General features: G+C 40.0%; 1 protein-coding gene across 1 annotated transcript in view; it reads left to right on the forward strand.

Moving 5' to 3' along the window:
• usp9 (ubiquitin specific peptidase 9) overlaps nt 1–22,627 on the forward strand; it is a 196,747-nt gene that overhangs the window by 25,025 nt on the left and 149,095 nt on the right. The window contains 3 exon segments of the mRNA XM_052015032.1: nt 7,677–7,930; nt 20,776–20,921; nt 20,995–21,074. Of these exon segments, the coding sequence (XP_051870992.1) occupies nt 7,835–7,930; nt 20,776–20,921; nt 20,995–21,074 (322 nt within the window). The 5' untranslated portion in view covers nt 7,677–7,834.

Genomic DNA, 22,627 nt, shown 5'->3' on the forward strand with positions numbered 1-22,627 from the left:
AAATTGATGCTGAGATCGAGAGTGCATCAACCATAATCTTATTGAATTGTGGAGCAGACTCAAGGGATCAATTGGCATACTTAAGCTGTTATGGTCTCACTAACGTAACAATGACTATTATGAATAGTGTATTAATTTGAAAGTTCAAATTAATTGTGTTATTGGAATGCATGACCATGGAGAGCGGGAAGAGAGAAGGTGATAGGGTCCTGTTGCGTCCCCTGCATAGTGCTGAGGAAATTGATTGTAACCCGATTCCATAATGAATCAGTCCCTCCTCAGCACCATACCTCTCAATTTAAATCACCACCATTGCCCCTTCCACATCCCATAGCACCCACCTTTATAAATGCAGGAGATGCTGGTTGAACCTGAAGGAACTTACAAACTCTGTTCGTTAAAGTCCAACCCAAACACTGTCTTAAACTAGCTGCCATGTCAGATGTAACTGTTGGTGATCTACCCTCTACTTTGGAGACTCTGAATGACTGTTCTTTTATGCCACCTCATACCTCCATCTCGATCGTGGCTACATCACTGAACATCGGTGCCTCCGACTAAGTCACCTCTGAGAACATGCAAGGCTTCCAACCTCATTGCATCATTATCACACACTTAAACATATTTATGTATATGCTGGGATTCAAAAGCAGGTTTGCCTCAGGAGACCCATTGTTTTAGCTTGTTGGACTGCAGAGTTTTGGTCTCTTTCCACGTTTATCTGTGAGACATTTGACCCTGTCAATCACTTTAATAACAGTTTTCACTTTCCTAGTCCCCTCACTTTGAGAACCTATTGTTCTACTACGAGGTTTACTGCTTGATTAGTGGCCAGGTCAAATTGCATTCTTTTCCACATGGCTCAACTTGTTTCTATATTAATCTAACATCTCCTCTAATGATTTTCTCCAATTAAAAAGTGTTGTTGCAGAAATCCAAATTGATCCTAGCTATACCTATCTCTGTAGTAAACGTGGAACATTCTGTTCCAGTCCCATTCATTTTCTATCTTGGCCACCTTTCCAGTAAATCACTGTCTGTATCTATGCTGGTTTTTACATGTGTTGAACTGGAATTTTTCTCCAACCTCTGTTATTTTACCCCTTCCCTCACCTTCACACTGTCTAGCTCTTTTTCTAATTACTTTGTCTCCATTTCTGGGATTAGACAAACTAATATCCACTTGCTCTCTGAGCTGCTACTTCCCATGTCAGTCCTGTAAGGACCCTGTCCTGTTCTCCCAGTTTCTCTATTTTCTGTTTGACGTGATATTCTCCATGTCCGTGTATAGGTTATCTCTTCTCCAGGACCAAGTTCATCCAAACTTCAGTCATGGAGCTGCAACAATACTTGCATATGGGCACATTGGGAGGCCAAGTTCCAAGTCATTGTTGGTTTGTTCACTGAAACGTTTGAGAGAATGGACCCTACGTTTAACATGTGCACAATACTAACTTGTCCCACTGTGCAACTTCTGACAAAAAAAAAGTCACAGAGACTTGGGATTACACAGATCACCATGTATCTCCAGAGCAATCTGTTGGCAAAGGCAGGAGTGGATGATGAAATTCACCATTGTCTTCAGTATGCTAACATAGTCTTTGGCCTTCTGAGGAAAAGGGTTCAAAGTTTAAAAAAAATTGTGCCGGGAACAAAGCTCTTGGTCCATCTGACAGCAGGTATCATGAAGCAAGAAGAGATAACCATAGAACAACACAGCACAATACAGGCCCTTCGGTCCACCATGTTGTGCCGACCTTTAAGCCACTCCTAAGACTATCTAACCCCTTCCTCCCACATATCCCCCTATTTTAAATTCCTCCATATGCTTATCCAACAATCTCTTGAACTTGACCAACATACCTGCCTCCACCACTACCCCAGGCAGTGCATTCCATGCACAAACCACTCTCTGGGTGAAAAACCTCCCTCTGATATTTCCCTTGAACCTCCCACCCATTACTTTAAAGCCATGCCCTCTTGTATTGAGCATTGGTGCCCTGGGAAAGAGGCGCTGGCTGTCCACTCTATCTATTCCTCTTAATATTTTGTATACCTCTATCATGCCTCCCCTCATCCTCCTCCTCTCTAAAGAGTAAAGCCCTAGCTCCCTTAGTCTCTCCTCATAATCTATACTCTCCAATCCAGGCAGCATCCTGGTAAATCTCCTCTGCACCCTTTCCAACACTTCCACATCTTTCCTATAATGAGGTGATCAGAACTGGACACAGTACTCCAAGTGTGGTCTAACCAGAGTTTTGTAGAGCTGCATCATTACCTCATGGCTCTTAAACTCGATCCCACGATTTATGAAAGCTAACATCCCATATGCTTTCTTAACTATCCTATCCACCTGTGAGGCAACTTTCATGGATCTGTGGATATGAACCTCCAGGTCCCTCTGCTCCACACTACCCAGAATCTTGCCATTAACCTTGTACTCTGCCTTGGAGTTCGTCCTTCCAAAGTGTACCAGCTCACACTTCTCCGGATTGAACTCCATCTGCCACTTCTCAGCCCAGTTCATCATCCTATCAATATCCCTCTGTAAGCTTCGACAGTCCTCCACACTATCCACAACAACACCAACCTTTGTGTCATTTGCAATAATACCAACACTGCCTCTCCAATATCTAATGTCAGTGACCTCAGCCAGCTCATCATTTCTCGCATTAAGGCCCACTTAAGCTCTACTGGACAAACCAAGTCACTTGCATGCCCTACACCAGACTCCCAAAACACAGTTTTCAGCTTATTCACAGCAAGAAATGACTGGGTGAAGATAGATGAGATCTATGGATTTTCTCAGTCTCCTTGAAAAGTATAACTTCTCCACTAACTTCTGGGAATGCCTAGCCCATGACTATTCAAAATAGAGGAGTATTCAGGTTGGCATTGAGAGTTTCGCGTTGATTGGTTTGTTCAGCTTAAACAGTAGATGAAGCGTATCACCTCCCAAATAACCCACCTGTCACATCGAGCAACTTGTGTACCACCTTTCACAGTTGGTGGGTCCCATGTTGGCCTCATTAGCCATTTCAGAACCCCCAACTGAAGTGCAAGCAGATCTTCCTTGATTCAGATGGGTGGTCAAGAAGGCAGTGGTTTCAACTGATGATTCCCCAGCAAAGTAACTGATAATCTGCACAATCTCCATTTTGTTAACTGCACTTCTGCTCTCACCCTTGTTCCTTCAAGTATCATGGTCAGATTCTCTTTGTTCTTATCTGTCACTCCACCAGCTTCCATATTCAACACATCTTTGTCATTTCCAGCAGCCCTTCCATGATTCCACCATCAAATTTTTCATGCCTTCCTTGGGTTTTCAGATAAGATATCTTTATTAGTCACATGTACATTGAAACACACAGTGAAATGCATCTTTTGCGTAGTGTTCTGGGGGCAGCCCGCATGTGTCGCCACGGTTCCGGTGCCAACACAGCATGCCCACAACTCCTAACCCATACCTCTTTGGAATGTGTGAGGAAACTGGAACAAGTGAATGTTCAATCTATATCCCGGCTTACTGTACAAACATAACCACCACCCTCCCCTTAGCAACACTTTCTCATGCAGGCAGTCCAGCACCTACACTCCTATCTGCTTTCTCTTTGCCCAGACTTTTAAACACACTTTGCAGATGAACTTGTAATTTGTCTATTTGCTGTTTATGTTGTGATTGTTGTTAAAAGCATTACTACTTTGCAGAATACCTCCATACCACTTGGAAGCATGTCATCAAGCTTTGGTTACTTTGTCTCTCCCAATCAGACCTGCTTTGATCTCTGTATCTTCTACCTGCACTTATCCACTAACTCTGAACGTAAGCAAAAGGAACAACATCTCTGTCATTGTCAAGGAGTGGATGGTAGGAGTTATCATGGACATGCGGATGAGCTTTATCTCCATGTGCCATTACCTTTGGCAAGTATGTTGTTGAAGATGGGAGTCTGAGTGTAAATTGGTGAGCTCTGAATGTGATGGTGTGATGTGAGAAAGAGGTGTTGCTGGAGGTGATCTCACTATTTGAGAATTCTCAGGTAGAGCTAATAATGACTGGTCCACTGAACTGGAAAATGGCACTGGGAGATGATTTTGTTCAGAAGTTGAGAAGATGTGAAATATGACTTGGATTAGAGCTGTTTTATTGCTTTGGCATAATTGAAGGTTGGGTAAAGGTTTGTCTTGAGGAAGCGTGAAGGTAGGTATGCTTTGGTATTGTTTTGTTATTGGTCTTGGTTTATTATTGTCAAGTGAACTGAGATGCAGTGAAAAACTTTTGCATGCCATCCAGATAGAAGTCCATCAAGGTAGTAAAAAGCAAAACAATGCATAGCATGGCAGTTACAGGGAAAGTGCAGTGCAGGTAAACAAAGTACAAAGGTCATGACTAGGTAGATGGGGAGATGACAAGTTCATCTTTAGCATATGAGAGGTCCGTTCAAGGATTGGATAACAGTGGGATAGAAGCTATCCTTGAGTCTGGTGGTATGTGCTCTAAAGCTTTTATATCTTCTGCCCAATAGGAGATGGGAGGAAAGAGAATGACTGGGGTGGGACGGGTCCTTTAATTATGTTGTCTGCTTTCCTAAAGTAGCGGGAAGTATAGACAGAGTCAATAAAGGAGAGGCTGGTTTGCATGATGGACTAGGCTGCATTCACAACTCTGCAATTTCTTGCAGTCTTGGGCAGAACAGTTGCCATACCAAATAATGTATCCAGATAGGGTGCTTTTTATGATGCATCTATAAAAATTGGTAAGAGTCATCAAGGACATGCTGAAATTCCTTACCCTTCTGAGGAAGTAGAGGCATTGATGTGCTTTCTTTGCCGTGTAAATTTGTGTCAAATTAAATTTAGATTTTGTACATGGCAGATAACTCAGTGGATTTATTGAAACTCCTAATTTTCAAAATGCAGACCTTAATACACACTAAAGCATTGTAGAAGGGAATATAATTCATTAGGTTAAAACAAAATGAACCTTGTACACGTGTTAGCCAACAAATAAATATGATTATTTCCTTTCTCTCAGATTATATTTGATAATGAGGAAAATTCTAATGTAACCAATTGGTAGAGCAAGCTAATTTGCAAAGAAAAATGCTTAAACCAGTTGATGAATTGATGAATTTTGTATAGTAATTTTGTATACTCTGCCACTTAATCAGACTTGAATATTTAGCCTAATAACATATTGTTGGTTAAATTCTGAGTTAACTTAATGAAGTGCACCTTAGTTGTTCTTGTCCTTCAGGGTGTGTTATACTAACAAACTGGCACCTCTGCTGAGGGCAATAGATTATCTCAAAGAGCTGTCGCAGTGGGAATTAAGTGAAGGATGGAGTACATGTGGGATTGCATGGAACCAATTCTGTTGTTGCCTTTCACTCGTTTGCATTATAATTTAAAATAGGAGGAGGAGGGTGTTGGACAGGTATGCTCAGCTGTTGGAATTCCACGTGAAAGCATGTTTTTGGAATTTTGTATGCCTTAATTGGTATATCTCAGAAAATTACCTGCAACACAAATGTTACATCATTACTGCATTATTATTTCCGTTTGGTCAGAACATTTTAGGATGTTATGAATTTAGTCTTGTGTAACATGGAAACTATAAGTAAAAGCAAAACTTGGTTAAAGAAACTTGAGCAGTAAATGTTAAGAATTGCAAAATAAATGAATGTGTTGTAGCCATTGATGTTTATTACAAAAGATTTTGGGACTTGAAAGCCAATGAATGATTCTTTGAAGTTTTACTGTCGTACAAGTAGTTTCTGGATGGCAGATTAAGGAAGTTTTTAGTTAAGGCATCACTGATTTAAATTTTCAAGTGCGTAAAATCTGGCATGCCATGGTAACTGGCATTTTTGATGGATTGGCAGGGTTGATGGACTGGTGCTTTCTGCTGATATAACATGATGTCAATGCACATTTTCTGTGCCTTTGCTAGTAAAAGCAAGCATTGTGGGTACTGGCTTAACCACTATGTGGCTGTTCGTTAATTGAGTTCTCTTGCTCTAAATGTTTTGGGAATGAGTGCAATTTTCTATTGGCATTGAATTGTGTTTAATTATTGGTGCAATTCCTATGTAGTGTGTCACTATTAGTGATTTTGATGGGCTGTCATAGCCAGTACTGTGGTGGTAACAGTCGTAATTACCCACTCATCAGCTGGTTTCTAACTGGTGCATGTGAATACACATTTGTGTAACAGTCCATTTAAAAAAAATAGGAACAACAGTTGGCCATTTGGCCCTTTGAGCCTCCTTTGCCACTTAATAAGATTATGGCCAATATAACTTTCCTCAAGTCCACTTTCCTGTCCTGTTTCTGTAACATTTGATTCCTTTACCAATTAAAAATCTACCCATCTCCACCGAATATGTTCTAGAATTCAACTTCCATTGCTTTCTAGAGTAGGGAATTCCAAAGAGGCTTGACACTTGAGAGTACCAATTTTTCATCTCTGCTCTTAAATGGTTGCCCCCTAGTCTGAGACACGGTGTTCTGGTCTGAGTCTCTCCTCTGAGGGGGGATGTGATCGTCCAGTCCCTTAAGACTTGTTTGTTTCAATAAGATCGCCTCTCATTCTTCTAAGCTCCAGTGAGTATGGACATATCCTGTTCAATCTATCCTCAAAAGACTATTTCTTCATACTTGAGAACATCCTAGTGAACTGCCTCCATTAATGATTTGTCATGCCTCATAGAAGGGTATAAAACTACTAAGTACTCTTGATGTCATCTCACAAATGCCTTGAGCAATTGAAATGAGACTTCTCTACATATGCTCCAAGATCAATGAAATCCAGCATTCCGTTAGCCTTTCCAATTATCTGCTGGCTTTCTTTCATGTACACTGATTCCCCAAATCCCTTTCACTGCAGCTTTCTGTAGCCTGCCTCTATTTAGATGTTTTTGATCATACTTCCCAAAGTGAACAAGTTTGTATTGCCCCATGTAATACTTTCAAGCTAACTTTTTGCCCACTCATCCCTAATCCATGCCAATATTTTACCTCCTAATACCATGGTCTCTTGTAGTCAGAAAAAGCTACATTCCATTTCATCTGCTTATCTCCTCTGTCTACTTTGCCTGACATTTCCTCAAAGAACACTTAATACATTTATTAGATGTGATTTTTTTTCCCCCTTCATGGAACTATGCTGACTCTACTTGATCAGAGTACATCTTTCCAAATGTTCTGCCATTACCTTAATAATTTAACAATTTTTTCCCCCCAAAATGTACATTGGACTAACTGGACTGCAGTGACCACTTTTTGCCTCGCACTCTTTTTGAATAATATCACATTGGCAGGTGTTCTTTCTTTTAATATCCTCCAGAGTGCAAGAATTTTTGGAAGATTACAGTTAATGCAATGACTAGTTGTATAGCCACTTTTTATAGAATCCTGCGATGCATGCCATCCTGTCCAGGGAACTTATTGGCCTTCAGCCCTGTTAATTTACCTAATATAAATTTTCTCTTATTGATATTTAATACCTCCCTTGTATTTCTTAGAATTAATTAGATCTAATAACCACCAATGATTCTGTTTATTGGTTGATTCTGTTCTGTCATTGATGCTTGGTATGATTTGTTTCAAAACTTGTACTATGTTTTCGTATTGGAACTTTCCACATGGTATGAATTATTTTCTTTTCCTTTCAGGCTGTGCAATGGTCTCTGCAACACAACCTGAGCTCGAGGTGGTGCTTTTATGTACAGATATAAATTGTTTTCCCATTTTCATTGAGGAGGCAATTTATTTTTCTCTTTCAACAACCACATAGCCAGACAAAATTGCAAAAATCTGTCCTGTGTCGACTATGACAGCCACGACCCGTGGCTCTCCTGTAGGAGGGAATGATAACCAGGGGCAGGCTCCTGATGGCCAGTCCCAGCCTCCTCTTCCACAGAATCAGGTAAGCATTTAAGATATAACTTCAGTTTTTTTTTGTTGTTGACTATGGGGCCAAAGGTTTGTACTGTGTACCTGTGCAAAACTGAAAATGTGTGAATCTTGCCTTCTGTCGTGCTTTTATTTCTATAGTAAGACAGCATACCATTGGCTGGGCACTGCACTCCTTTTTTACTTGGTTTGCTTTCTGAACTTGGTAGTGTTGTATTTACTCTTCAAGTAATTGTAATAGTTTTGCCTGTACTGAAGTACATCTAAACTCATTGTAAATTGGGTATTGTGCTCTTTTATAAGAATAAGAGAATTTATAGCGTGGCAGAGAATGTGATTGATATATAGCCAAATGTAAAGAATTTAATGAAATGCAAACTGTTGCAGATGCTGAAAATCTGGGGGGAGAAAGAACGAAATGCTGATTTTGCTGGTTTAAATGTATTTCTTGTTTTATGTTTGAGTGTCCTTCAACGTTTATAATTTAAACTTTTAGTAATTATTTGCAAAATATTTTAAAAATGTGAGTCTTTTTGAATGTTTGAATGTTGAGTTTCAGTGATAGCTGTGACAGTTGCTGAGGTGGCAGAGTGGGATTTCATTGGCTGTCAAAACTATCTTGGCAGAGCAGCTGGCCACATAATATAAGAGAACACTTGTTCTGTATTATGCTGTGACCAGAACTACACGAGAAGAAATATTGTCTAAGGGCAGGAGCAATGTCAAAGGTGATTCAGTGATAGATCTTTGTTCTGGATTGTGAATATTATTTTTCTATTGCTAGTTTTGCTAAACATTGCTTTTCATTGCTCTGAAACTTTTTACTTGTCATTGGGCTATACTAATCCACAATTAAACAGGTGCAAATCTTGTCGATGGGTTTGCTAACTTTCAGTAGGATATTGCTGGACAAAAAGACTTACAACTGCTTTACTATGTGAAACTAAAAGGATTTATAGTGTTTATTTGGCAGATTTTGATAAAGTAAACAGTTAACTTGGATGTTAATTACTTATAACTATCATAAGTGATGTATTTATCTGATGATTGAGACTGGCTATCTAGAAACTTATAGCTTGTCAGCTGTTACTGAACATTGGGGTACTGTAAATGTCTGCATTCAGTTTCAATGCTATCAATAACCATAATGTTGAGGGTGAAATGTGCTTTTGTGATGATGCAGTGCCAAAATTGATAAGAACAGGCCCCTGAGGTGTGGATCTTCAAATTGAACTTGAAGGCAAAGAAAGAATTTTTAGTATATTTGTATTTGTAGAAAACTAAAGCACAAAAGGAGGAAGTCAGGCCATTGAGTTGGGTTAATCGCATTTCTCATCTGTGCATGGCCTTGCGGGTTACTGCTCATCCAGTTACTTTTTAAATGTGATGAGGGTTTGTGTTCATGGCCCTTAAAGGAAGTGAAGTATTGCACCTCTGCATCTTTCTAAGCCTTCTACCCCATGGGCAGAAATAGTCCCTTCCTGTCTACTGTCTTTATCCTGTCAAGTGAATCTTCCTTCAGACTCCATTGTTCCAAAGGAAGCAGCCCTAGCCTTGTATTTCTATCTTCATAACTGTAATTCTCTCGCTTTGCTTACATGCGTACATCTCCTCTTCACTCTCTTTAGAATGATTCTCTAGTGTAATGACTAGAGCTCTACACATTCTCCAGCTGTGTCCTAATTAGCATTTTATACAGCTGCAGCATGACCTCCCTGCACTTCAACACTCAAGGTGTTAATGACACAAAAATAAAATTCAGCAGGTCAGGCAACATTAATGGTCAGAAACAGAAGACATTTCAGGTTGTTGATCTTTCATCAGAGTAAGAAAAAATAAGAAATTAGTGTATTTTGAGTTGCAGAGAACAACTTAATTGTTATAATTTTATTGGGAACAAACTTGATCTGAACTCTTTTTGTTCCTTGAATGCTTCCCATAGAGCTGCTGTCTCCTGTCTACTTCGTCTAAATCAGTTTGGTAAAATTGGTCTTACTCCAGTTTACAACTTTGATTCTTAGACTGTCCTCAATAGTAGTTCTGAGTTTTTTTTGTTGCTAAATCCAACTGAATTATATTCGCAGTCTCATGCCACTGCCAAGCTTTCCATATTGCCTCTTCTCTTGTTAAGTTTGCTATGTACTAATTTTAAAAAGTTGTTTTGAATGCATTTTGAGAATTCTGTACCTTTTTGTTCTTTGAGGAGTAGCCAGTAGAATTAACAAGAGCAGGGTGGTGGATGTTGTCTGTATGGATTTTAGCAAGGTCCCACATGGTAGTCTGGTCCAGAGGGTTAGAATACATGGGATCCAGAGTGGGATAGCAAATTGGATACAAAATTGGCTTGATGATAGGAGGCAGAGGGTGGTAGTGGAGGGTTGCTTTTCCAGTTGCAGATCTGTAACTGGTGGTGTGCTACAAGGATTGGTACTCAGTCCTTTATTGTCCTTCATAAATATTAATGATTTGGATGGGAATGTAGATGGCATGATTAGTTTGCAGATGACATCAAAATTGGTGGTATAGGAGAAGGTCGTCTGAGGTTACAGCAGGATCTAGATCAATTGGGGAAATGGCAGATGGAATTTAACTCAGACAAGTGCAAAGTGATGTATTTTGGGAAGTTAAACCAGACCAGGGCATACATAGTGAATGGCAGGGCCCTGGAGTGTTGTTGAACAGCGAGATCTTAGGATACAAGTGCATAGTTCCCTGAAGGTGGTGACGCAAGTAGACAAGACAATGAAGAAGGCATGTGATTTGCTTGACCTCATCGGTCAAGGCCTTGTGTATAGGAGTTGGAACGTCATGTTAGTGGTGTATACATCATTGGTTAGGCTGCACTTGGAGTATTGTGCTCAGGAGGAATGTGATTAAGCTAGACAGGGTGCAGAAAAGATTCACAAGCATATTGCCTGGATTGGAGGACTTAAGTTATAAGGAGAAATTGGGTAGCCTGTGAATGTTTTCCCTGGAGCAAAAGGGGCTGAGGGGTGACCTTAGAGAGGTTTATAAAATTGAGGGGCATTGATGTTTTATTTCTTCCGGGGTTGGGAAGTCTAAAACTAGAAGGCAAAGGTTTAAGGTGAGAGGGGAAAGATTTAAGGGGATTTGGAGGGGCACATCTTTCACACAGGATGTTGGGTATATGGAATGAGCTGCTGGCGGAGATGGTAGAGGCAGGTACAATTACAATGTTTAAAAGACAGTTGGACAGGTAAATGGATAGTAAAGATTTTGAAGGATGTGGGCCAAATGCGGGTGTGGAATTCACACAGAAAGGTATCTTGGTTGGCATGGATGAGTTGGGCTGAAGGGCCTGTTTCCTTGCTGTATAACTCCAGGAGTTATAAATTGGTTTATTATTGTCACATATACCGAGATAGAATGAGAAGCTTTGTTTGCATGCCATCCAAACAGATTCCATACATAAGTACATCGAGGGAGTATTAAAGGAAAAACAATAATAATCAAGTTCATCTTTATTGTACAAGAGGTCAGTTCAAGAGCCTTATGTAGGGTAGAAGCTGTCCCCGAGCCTGGTAGTATGTGTTCTTAAGCTTTTGTATCTTCTGCCTGATGGAAGAGGGGGTGGGGGCAGGAAGAATGACTGGAGAAGGAGGGATCTTTTGATTATGTCGGCTGCTTTCCCAAGCATTAGGAAGTGTCGATAGAATCAATGGAGGGGAGGCTGGTTTTTGTGATAGACTGGGCTGTGTGCAGAATCCTCTGCAATTTCTTGTGGTCTTGGGGAGAGCAGTTACCATATCAAGCTGTGATGCATCCAGATAGGATGCTTTCTTTGGGGCATCTGTAAAAACTGGTGAGGGTCACCGGGCACATGCTGAAATATCTTAGCCTTCTGAGGAAACAGAGGTGCTGTTGTGCTTTCTTGGCTGTGGTTTCTACATGGCTGGACCAGGTCAAATTATTGGTGATATTTACACCTAGGAGCTTTGAAGCTCTTAACCATATCCACCATAGCACCACTGATACCAAGAGGGGCATGTACTCCATCTTGCTTCCTGAAATCAATGACCAGATCTTTTTTGTTTTGCTGGCATTGAGGGAAAGGTTGTTGTGTTGACACCATGCCACTAGGCTCCCAATTTCCTTCCTGTACTTTGTCTCGCTGTTGTTTGAGGTCCAGTGGTATCATCTGCAGACTTGTAGATTAAGCTGGAACAGAATCTGGCCAGACAGTTGAGTGTATAGAGAATAAAGTAAGGGAATGAGAGTGCAACATCAGTGCGGGTAATCGTGGCATTTGTGTTGCTTCCTATCCTTACCATTTGCGGTCTGTTGGTCAGGAAGTCAAGTTGCAAAGGAAAGTGCCAATTCGTAGGTCTAGGAGTTTGGAGATGGCCAAATTCATTCATCGAGTTTAGTGACGTGCACAAATATGGTGAGGAACAGGTACAATGAAAAACTTGCTTGCAGGATCATCAAAGGCACGTAGGTACAGACCACACACAGAATACAAATTATACAGTGAAGAGTGAGGGGGGAAAAAACTAGACGTTTAATGCGTTCAACACCCAAATTTGCTTAAAACTGCCGTCAGCTTATCCCCAGACCCTTGCCAAGATGGCTTAAACCTGTCGCAGTGGCAATAGTAAGGATAAGCACAAGAATATTAGTTATGTTCCTATGAAGGTGCAATCTATTTGGTTTGCACTGGCCTTGCATTCCCTTGCACCAGCCCCCACTCCTCCACAAATCTCAAATCCTCTGGCACTATCTTGACAGATGCACGTTCATTTGGACAATCCTCCTGCTTTGTATTTGCTTTGAGTACCTTTGCTAGTTAACACATTCTGTACTTCTACTTTTTAAATCTCTTGAGCTCTGTAGTTTGCCTGCATGACCTTAAACTAGCTTCTCCCTCTGGATCAAGTGATCTGGCAATGTGTGGTTCCCTAGGATGTGAGAAGCATTGTGCATTTTACCACCAACACAGGTGTTACGAACCAGCAACAAAAGAAACACACTGAGTCATGATTCATTGTTAAAAACTACTTTATTAATAACTACTTATGATAAGAAAAATAAAAGTAAAAATGTTAAACCTTGAACATTAACCCCAAAACTAAACTCTTTGTGTGTGTGTGGCAAAGTCCCAAACTCCAAGTCCAGGAATGGTTCTTAAAGTTCAGTTCAGCAAGCCATAAGGTGAAACATGAGCAAAGGCTTCTTCAACAACTACTGTTGTCTGAAGATAAGACGTAGATGTAGAGAACAGAGAATAATTACGAAATCCAAATGTTCCACGATGGAACCCAAACGACACCTCAGTGTTTACTTGGCAGTGACTTCCTCACCCCGAAAAGCATCCGAATCGTGGTCGTCCACACAAATACCTGTTTCCCTCTACAGGTCAGCAACAAAGTGAACTCCACCAGATTGCTCCTAATTTCCATACGTGGATTGTAGTAGTAGACAGTTATTGTTTCTCATCCATCGATAGAGAAAACTAGCAGGCTGGTGTCTCTCTCTCCTCTGACTGACTTCGACTGACCTCTTCAACAACAACACTATGTCCTTTATCTTCTGTTGACGTAAGCACGCCACACACACCCACACCCCACTATGCTCTATCTTAAAGGAACATTCACCTAGTCCGTTACAAGGTATGTAGTAAACAGAACCAAGAGCTCCAATGTTTCTCTTGTTTTTAGTATAATTACAGGACAAGAATCAAACATTTGTTTTCAGATCAACATTTGACAAGTGGCTGCTTTACTGGTTTATTTAATTAAAATTTATTGACCTGCTTAACAGATTCCTAATCTTCAAAGCAGTACTCTGGGTCGCCATTTTTGTGTCAACCATGTCTTTTATGCCTTCAAGTCTACCCAAAAATGGTAATTACATTCTTTTCAAGTTGATCACCTGTTAATTGCCACTGGCTAACAATTCTTTAATGTTGAATAATACTGTTAAAGAAACCATTCTAAAGTAGTTAAAATTCTAAATGCAAGGATGAAAATAATATTTTGGAGTGAGATGGCAGTCACCGATCTCATGCTTAATAAATTCCCAACCTTCCCACTCATTTGAAACTGCGCTCGATGCCAATCCCAGTACCCAACAGTGAGGTGAACTTCTGACCCCACATTCTGTCACATTTGGCCAATTTCTATCTCGTCTCTATCCATTGTTATTGAAGCCCTCATACAGTTTTGTCACCTCCCTACTTAAACCAGTATTTTTTTGTCAGTCTTCTATTTTTCAGCCTCTGCATTTTATGATCTGAAAAGCTCTTGTGTGTCCAGTCCCCTCAAATGTTCAGCTCCTGTTCCTTGTATTCAAAACACCTTATCTTGTATGCCACTCTTAGCCTGTGCGGGTCTTTGTTTCAAACAATTTAATGCCTTTATTTGGCAATCACCTTGATGTTGTCTAAAGTTCTCTAATGCTCTAAATATTTGACATATTCTTTTAACGAATGCAGCCTCAAGTTGTTGTTGACTCCCACTTGCATTTACTTCAGAGGCCCTTCAGCTTTTATGAAATATCATTTTTGTCTCGTATTATTTGAATTCTGATTGGAATAAAATCTGCCCTTTGACGTGGCTGATGCGTTGCCTGTTGTGCTTGTTTATGATATTAAGGATCTGCAAATAACTTTTGCCCGAGTTCTTTGCGAGTAAATCCTGTAATATATTACAGATACAATTAAACTCCATTAATCTGGCAAGTTCAGCAGTTGGGAGCCGGACTGGCAGATTTAAAGGACTATCAGGTGTTATTCTATTAATACTCCAAAACACTGCTAGTTCAGTATTTTTTTAAGGGAGTGTGGAAAACAGAACTGGATAAGTTTCAAGAGAGCATAGCGAACAGAACAAAGTGAGATGAGCATGGGAGATGGGGCCCCAGTGAGTGGAAGGGAGTGCCCTCTGACTCTGCAGCAATAGCCTTGTTTCCACTAGAACTCGTGCAGCCCTGCCAGGGACAAACCAAAAACTTCATTAAATCAATAACTGCAGCCCAAGTAAAAGATCTCGCATTTTGAGCCAAACCCCTACCTTTTGCCCCAGACTTGTGTTTCACCGCAAGCTTTCTCAGCAGTGTTAATAGCTGTGCTCACTTTTCCCCCATCACCCCCAAGGCCTGAATCTTAGTACCCACCCTCTTCTCAAATCCTGGGGAAAATGGCAGCAGGCCATCCAATGTTGCTCGCAGTGGGTGATGGGCATGGGTCCTGCTAGTGGACTGACATGGATTCCACTGCTTGGCTCCAACCCACATCTCCTCTTCTGCTGCTACAAGGCTGTCAACTTTCTGCTGACATTGTTGCTCGGCTGTTCTATGTGGAGCAGTCTGCAACAGTGACTAGACTGCAGGCAGCAAACAATTATCAGTTTTTTGGTTCTTTGGGATTGTATTGGTGCCACTTCTTGCAATCAATCAAAATTCGCGTATTTCATTATTTTTGCTGTCAATTTCCACCCTATAATCAACTTCAGACTGTCTATCTCTCACTCTTCACTTTCTGAATCTCTCTGTCTCTGTTTCACGTGCTAAGTTACTGACACATCCATTACAAGCCCAATCTCCCACCCTGACTCCTGTAAGGACTTGATTCTGTTCTCCCAGTTCCTCTGCCTTCATCTTATCTTCCCAATGGCAAGACTTTCCATGCAAGTACCCTTGCAATGTCTTCCTTCCTTGACTGTGGCTTGCATTCAACCACATCTCATCAATTTCCCACATCTATGCCCTCAGGCCCCCTCCTCCCAGTGAGAGCAAAGGTAGAGTTCCTCTGGTCCTTGCATTGCAGCCCACCAGCCTTCACATTCAACTTTCGCAATTTCTGCTACCTTCAACGAGATTCCTTCCCTACCCTTTTACAAATCTCCGATCTGTACTTCCATGTCCACTAACCATCCCCCTTATGACAGTTTACCATGCACTTTCAAGCAATACACCACCTGTTCTTTAACTCCATTCTGATCATCCAAGAATGTAAACAGTCTTTTCAAGTGAAGTACTGATTCACTTACATTTCAAGTAAGGCATTCATGGTCTCTTCTACTTTGGAAAAACCAAATGTGATCAGTTGACTGCTTTGTGGAGGGCCCTTGTTCAGCCTGCAGGGATGACCCTAAGCTTCGAGTTACTTCTCTGTCCTGTTCCCACTTACTCTCTGACCTATCTTTCTGTGGCCTTCTACGTTATGTTAATGAGACCCTGTATAATCTTGATGCACAGTACTTCATATTCTATTTGGGTATGTTGCAGCCACCTGAATTTCATATCAAATTCAACAGTTTCAGGTAGCTTGCTTGCTTTGTAGGTTATCTGTCTGCAATATTCACTGTTTTTCCTCTCTCTCCACTAATATTGTCCGATCTGCTACCTTTCCTGCAGCTCTGACTTGCATTTCAGACTTTAATGATTCTCTTGTTTTCTCTTCCTAACTGTCCTCATTAACATCAGCCAGATGGCTTCTTCAACTTATCACTACAAATCCTTGTCCATTCCATCCTGTCCCAACTCTCTGCAACTTAAAACTAGTTTTCTCTTTGTTTTAGTTCATTAACTCTGTTTCCCTTTCCACGGATGCTGTTTGACCTGTTGAGTATTTCCAGCATTTTCTGTTTTTATTTTAATCTTGTTCCATCAAGAAACTCATTTGGGCAGGATCATGGTTCTCAGGCCTGGCTTTGACTGGGCCCCAAGGATTGAACAAACAGCAAATGAAGTTGAATTCCTCTCAAGTTATCTGTCACAACTTGCACACGTCTTCAATTCTTCACTTGGCACAGGGCTTCAGGATAAACTCTCAATGAGTTGCAACTGTCCAGGGTGGTCTTGACTCTTATGCAGGAAAATTAGCATCCATATCTGTGATATGGGACAGATAACTGAGATAATGGAACATTGACCTGGTCACAGCATGTCGGTGCAAAAAAGCACTGCTGGAGGAACTCAGCAGGTTGAGCAGCATCTGCCGGGGTGGGGGGTGGTGGTGGTGGTGGAAGGGGGAGGAATTGTCAATGTTTCAGTTGAGACCCTGCATCAGGACTGAGCATGGAGAGGGGAGATAGCTAGTATAAACAGAAGGGTGAGGTAGGGAACAGGAGGTGATACGTGGACTGAGTGGGGGGAGGGGGTGAAGGATGATGGGTAGATTGGAGATTTTTGCTCCAGTTTCCAGCATCTGCAGTCTCATGTATCTGCAGTACATTGGTTTTGGTATTATTCCCCAATGCAGAGTAACAGGATTGCTTTTATTTATCTGAGTAAATTTGTTAAAATAATTGGCTATTCCCTGCATACAGTATTTAGACGTCCAGGATGTAATTCATTTTTATTTTAAAATTAAAAATATCTTTACAACAATTCTGAAACAATTTCCACTGTTGTCATTTATTTGGAACCCTGAAAGCCATGTTAAATGAACATTGTTTTCTTTTTCTTCATCATGTCTGGCTGTCTAATGTTTGCATAGACTTTTACTGAATCCAATTTTCAGGAGTGTAAATTTGATTATAGTTATTATATCAACATGATCTAAATAAGAATGATTACTTAGAAATCCAATGTAATGGAAGTTGGGAAAATTGATTGGAGTTAATGAGTTAGTAAATCAATAAAATGATATTTGGTTGAACAAGGTTTGTAAGTTTTTCAAAACCAATGTTAACTCCAGAAAGTAATCTTAACGGAATTAACTTCATTGAGCTCCTTCACAAATGGATTTATTTGAAATCCAACTTAATTGTCTTTTGGCAAGTTGATCAGTGTCAAGGAGCAGGATATCAAAATTTGTGTTAAACTATGGATCTGGAGATGAGAGGACACACAGTTGGAAGGTTTGAACTTCATTATTTGGGAAGATGTAAAACTAATAGTGATTGCCAATTTTAAACAAGTAGGAAGGACATAGAATGCAAAGCAAACAATTCAGCTTGTTGAAAATTTTAATGTTATTTTTGGTTTTTTTTATAGCATCAAAATTTTGGGGCAATACCATGGCACATTGGTTAGTAGTGTTGTCTGACAGTTGCATGGACTTGGGTTCAGTCCTGACCTTGGGTGCTATCAGTGGGGAGTTTTCACATTCTGCACGTGGCAGCGTGGGTTTCCCCCATGTGTTTGTGTTTCTTTGCCAGTGCCACAGATGTGTCGGTTGCTAAGTTAATTGGCTGCTTAAATTGCCCCTATAGTGTTTAGTTCAGTAGTAGAATCTGCCAGGAGTTAATGGGAATTTGGGGAGCATAAAGTGGGATGAGTGTAAATGGATGGTTGGCACAGACATGGTGGTCATTAGGGCCCTATTTCAGTGCTATATGACTGATGTTATCACATGCTGATTGTGAAGTTGTAAATTGCCTCTAGCATAGGTGGGTGGCTGGAGAAATTGATGGTGGGGGAAATTAACGGAGATAAGAGGAAAAATGGGATTAGCTTGAATGGGTGCTTGACGATTGGCACAGACAGCAGGGGCAGAAGAACCATAAAGGCTATTTAGTCTGTTTGCGCACCAGCTCTTTGAAAGACCAATTGAATTGATCTCGCTCTCATTTCCGCTTTGTCTAGAAGATGTGCTCAGACGTTAATATAGAAAGTTGAGATTGAATCTGCTTCTGTCATCCTTTCAGGCAATGCATTGTCATAACTTGTTGGGGGACTGGGGGGGTAAAGAAAACTTTTCCTGGATGTCTATGGAAATTATCAAACTTGTGCCCTCCTGTTCTTGACTCTATTGCCAGATGACCATTTGCTCTAGCAATCTTCTCATTTCCTCATCTTGCATTAACATTAAGTATCACCTTAATCTTTCCTACTCTGAGGAAATGGATCCCAGCAACTGCAATCTTAACAGATATTTCAGATTTCTCCTTGGTGTTTCTCACCTGCAATTTCCTTGTTAATCATGTGAAAGTATGATGCCTAGAACTGGGCCAATATTCCCAAAAAGAGGTTTAGCCAGTTATTTATTAAGGTTTTCCATGACTATAATTTTGTGCCATCTCTAATAAAATGCTAAGGATTTATACCTTGTTAATTATTATCAGATTGAATTTCCATTATCGAAAATCCCTCTGTTCAACTTGCTTTTAAAACATAAATAAGAGTACCCCATGCATCTTCTCGAAGCTGCTTTGCAATTAAACAACATATGGCTGATTTGTAACCTCCGCTTTCATACCCAGTTCCATGTTACTTGATTTCCTTCTGTCAGCCTTGAACATACTGAGTGAATAGCATCCTGAACGTACTCTGTGAGTGGCATCCACATCCCTTGGATTAGAGAAATTCAAAGATTTGCAACCCTCTGAAGCATTTTCTTAGCATCTGTGTTAAATGGTTTACCCTTCATTCTCCAGTGTGCCACCAAATTCTAAATGCCAACCAGGTGTTGACCTTTCAAGATCTTGCCCACTAAGACTCTTCAGATTTTGTCTACTTCAGTAAGATCATTTCCCATTGCTTTAGGTACCATTGATAATAGGCTCATCCTCCTCCAAGGGCACCTCATCCCAGAAACCTATCTGGTGGACCTTGGTTCCATTGTCTTAGGGCAAATAGATTATTTCTTGGGGACAGAAGTGCACATGCAGCTCTCGGTGTGTTCTCGCCAAATATATGTACAATTCCAACAAGACCCATTTTGTTGTACCTCAACATGCCTGCAACGAAAAGTGATATTGTTTGGCTTCCCTATTGTCAGCTAAATTTTCGTGTTATTGTGTTTCGTGGACAAGGAAATGAAATGCTCCTGAACACGAGTATATAATTTCTCACCATTTTTTTTACTCACATCAGCTTTCATTTCAAATTTTTTCACATAATATTGTTTGTCCCTTTTGGGCACTAACTTAATCCACCTGTATGCCATTGCAAACTATGAGCATTAACTTCAGAGTTGACTTTCTCACCTATTTTTTTCATCAGTAAACTTGTTTTTCAAACATCATGAATGTAGGTTGTACGTGGTTGAAGCCCCACCACTGATCTTGTAACCTGCTATTAACTGTCTAATAGTTTAAATATAACCTATTTAAACCCTTGTTTTATGTCCTTCAGTGATCTATCCATGTTCCTCTTATTCCTTCTAAACCTGTGAACCCTGTATCCTCTTAAATGTATTTAGCCATTTCATCAGTCTATGCCCCACTACATTAATCTTCTTGCTGTTTATATTTCCAAGCCTTGTACTATAGGAAACCAGGTAAACAAATTTTGTGTATTTTCCCAAAAATATGAGAGGTGACTAGGTTATATTCTTTCGTCTTTTGAGGGCTTAATATTCACTAGGTCACTGGGTTGTACAACCCTGCATTTTAGCTAATTTGTCATTTTATGCTCAATTGAGGGCAGGTATCTCAATGCCCCCTCCTTAACACATTACTATTCCAAACTGAACTGGTGACAGCTCAGATGATGTGCTCAAGTTGGATTTGGAAAGTACTATTGTCGAGCCAAAGTAGATGCTGTTGGTTCTGCATCAATATAAAGGTGTATTTCTGAATGCAACTCAAATACTTCCTGCTATATGGCAGTGGCTCACTTTAGGCAAGATCAGTCAGTACATCTTATGAAATATATTTTACATTGCCAGTTTAAGAAATTTCAGTCACTTCATGTAATGGTACTTTTCAGTTTTTGATCCCGCTCAATTATCTTTATTAATGTATTGTATAAAGTGTACACAGTAATTAAATCAAATAAAGTGTACTTAAAAGGAAGGAACAAGAATTTCCTTAGATTTTTTTAAAAATCTTAATACGATCTTAGTTAAATACTTAACAGGAAATGGGTTTGTAGAAAGACAACTGCACAGACAAATTGGATAAAATAGTGTAGATCCAATATTGAACTTGCTTTTCTCTTATCCAACAGACCTCTTCACCTAATACATCAAGTGAAAACTCTCCAGTTAGCCCTCCTGATGAACAAGGACAAGGTGATGCTCCTCCTCAACTTGAGGAAGAGGAGCCTGCATTTCCTCACACCGATTTAGCAAAGCTGGATGATATGATTAATAGGTGAGTGCGCCTAATCTGGAACAATGATAATCTGCATTCGTGTACAACTTGTTAATATTTTTGCATTTTGCAGGCCTCGTTGGGTGGTCCCAGTGTTGCCGAAAGGTGAATTAGAAGTTTTACTTGAAGCTGCTATAGACCTTAGTAAAAAAAGTAAGTAATTTTTTGAAGCTATTTTAATTTTACAGGTAAATGAGTACTTTGGATTTTAGAAACAGATTGATCTGTTGAACTATTAAGTTATTAAAAGATAGAGGAAAATACTTAGTTTTAATTGTATAAAATAAAACTGAAGGCCCTTCAGATTTGGAGGAATAAGATTGCAGTGAGCTATCTGACAGTCACATCTGAAAAGTCGGAAAAAAAACTGCACGTTAGGGATCTAAAATGAAAACAAAATGAAGGGGGATATTCATCAGGTTAAGCAGCATCTGGTGAGAGGAAATGGCATTAATATTTCACTGATAGATGCTACCTGACCCGAGTATCCCCAGCATTTTCTGTAACAGTAATTTTCCTTCTGGTTGTGTGTCATTGCTACTAGTTAATGTTTGAAGAAAGAAAAAGGCATATTTAGCAGAATATAAAGACATCATCTTGGTTTTAAAGGGAATGTTTTAAAGGAAAGGATTCGCCAGTAAATATTATGTTTTGTGTGCAATATTTTCCTTATTTTTCATTGTCTAGAATAAAAGGAAATCTTCCACCTAGCTTGAAAATAATATCTCATGATTCGATATAATCACAAGGGCAAATATGTATAGGAAATGTGCAGTTCTGTTCTCTTTATCCATGATGAACTTGTTTTCTGTTCTCAGTGCTTCAGCATATCCTGGTATTTCCTCCTTCCTTGTGTACTTGCCAAGCTTTCCCTGAGATACATCCATACTGTTCAACTTATTTATTCCTTGTAATGAGTTTCCTATTGGATTTGTTAGTCTCGGATTTATAGGTCCTATGCTTTCAATGTGTCAGAACAGTACCTTGACTTCTACACTGTCAAATCCTTTTGAGATTGAGAGACTTAACAATGTTCTTTCAAGACTCTGGCCATGGAACATGAGTGTTTTTCCTTAGTTGGTATCAACTGCTTGAGTAAGAAGACTGCAATCAAATGATGACTGTAACTCTTCAAGCGTGTCAACAGCTTGATGTTGGATGAACATGTCAGTTTTCTGAGTTGACCTTTTTGAATCGCAAAGCCTGTCCATGCTCCATCTGTCCCAAAAAATTGCTTCAAAGCTATATCGCATGCTACCTTACTGATAAATTGTGTACATCATGGTTTTGCCTATCAACTTACAACTCTATACAATCCAGCATATGCGCCAGATATTATTGGTATTGGTTTATTATTGTCACTTGTACCGAGGTACAGTAAAAAAAAACTTGTCATGCATACTGATCGTACAGGTCAATTCATTACACAGTGCAGTTACATTTAGTACAGAGTGCATTGAAATAGTACAGGTAAAAACAATAACAGTACAGAGTAAAGTGTCACAGCTACAGAGAACGTGCAGTGCAATAAGATGCAAGGTCACAACAAGGTAGATCGTGAGGTCATAGTCCATCTCATTGTATAAGGGAACTGTTCAATAGTCGTAGCACAGCGGGGTAGAAGCTGTCCTTAAGTCTGATGGTACGTGCCGTCAGACTCCTGTATCTTCTACCTGATGGAAGAGGAGAGAAGAGAGAATGTCCTG

Source organism: Pristis pectinata, chromosome 4 (assembly GCF_009764475.1).
Source record: "Pristis pectinata isolate sPriPec2 chromosome 4, sPriPec2.1.pri, whole genome shotgun sequence".
In the NCBI taxonomy this organism is placed as follows: domain Eukaryota; kingdom Metazoa; phylum Chordata; class Chondrichthyes; order Rhinopristiformes; family Pristidae; genus Pristis; species Pristis pectinata.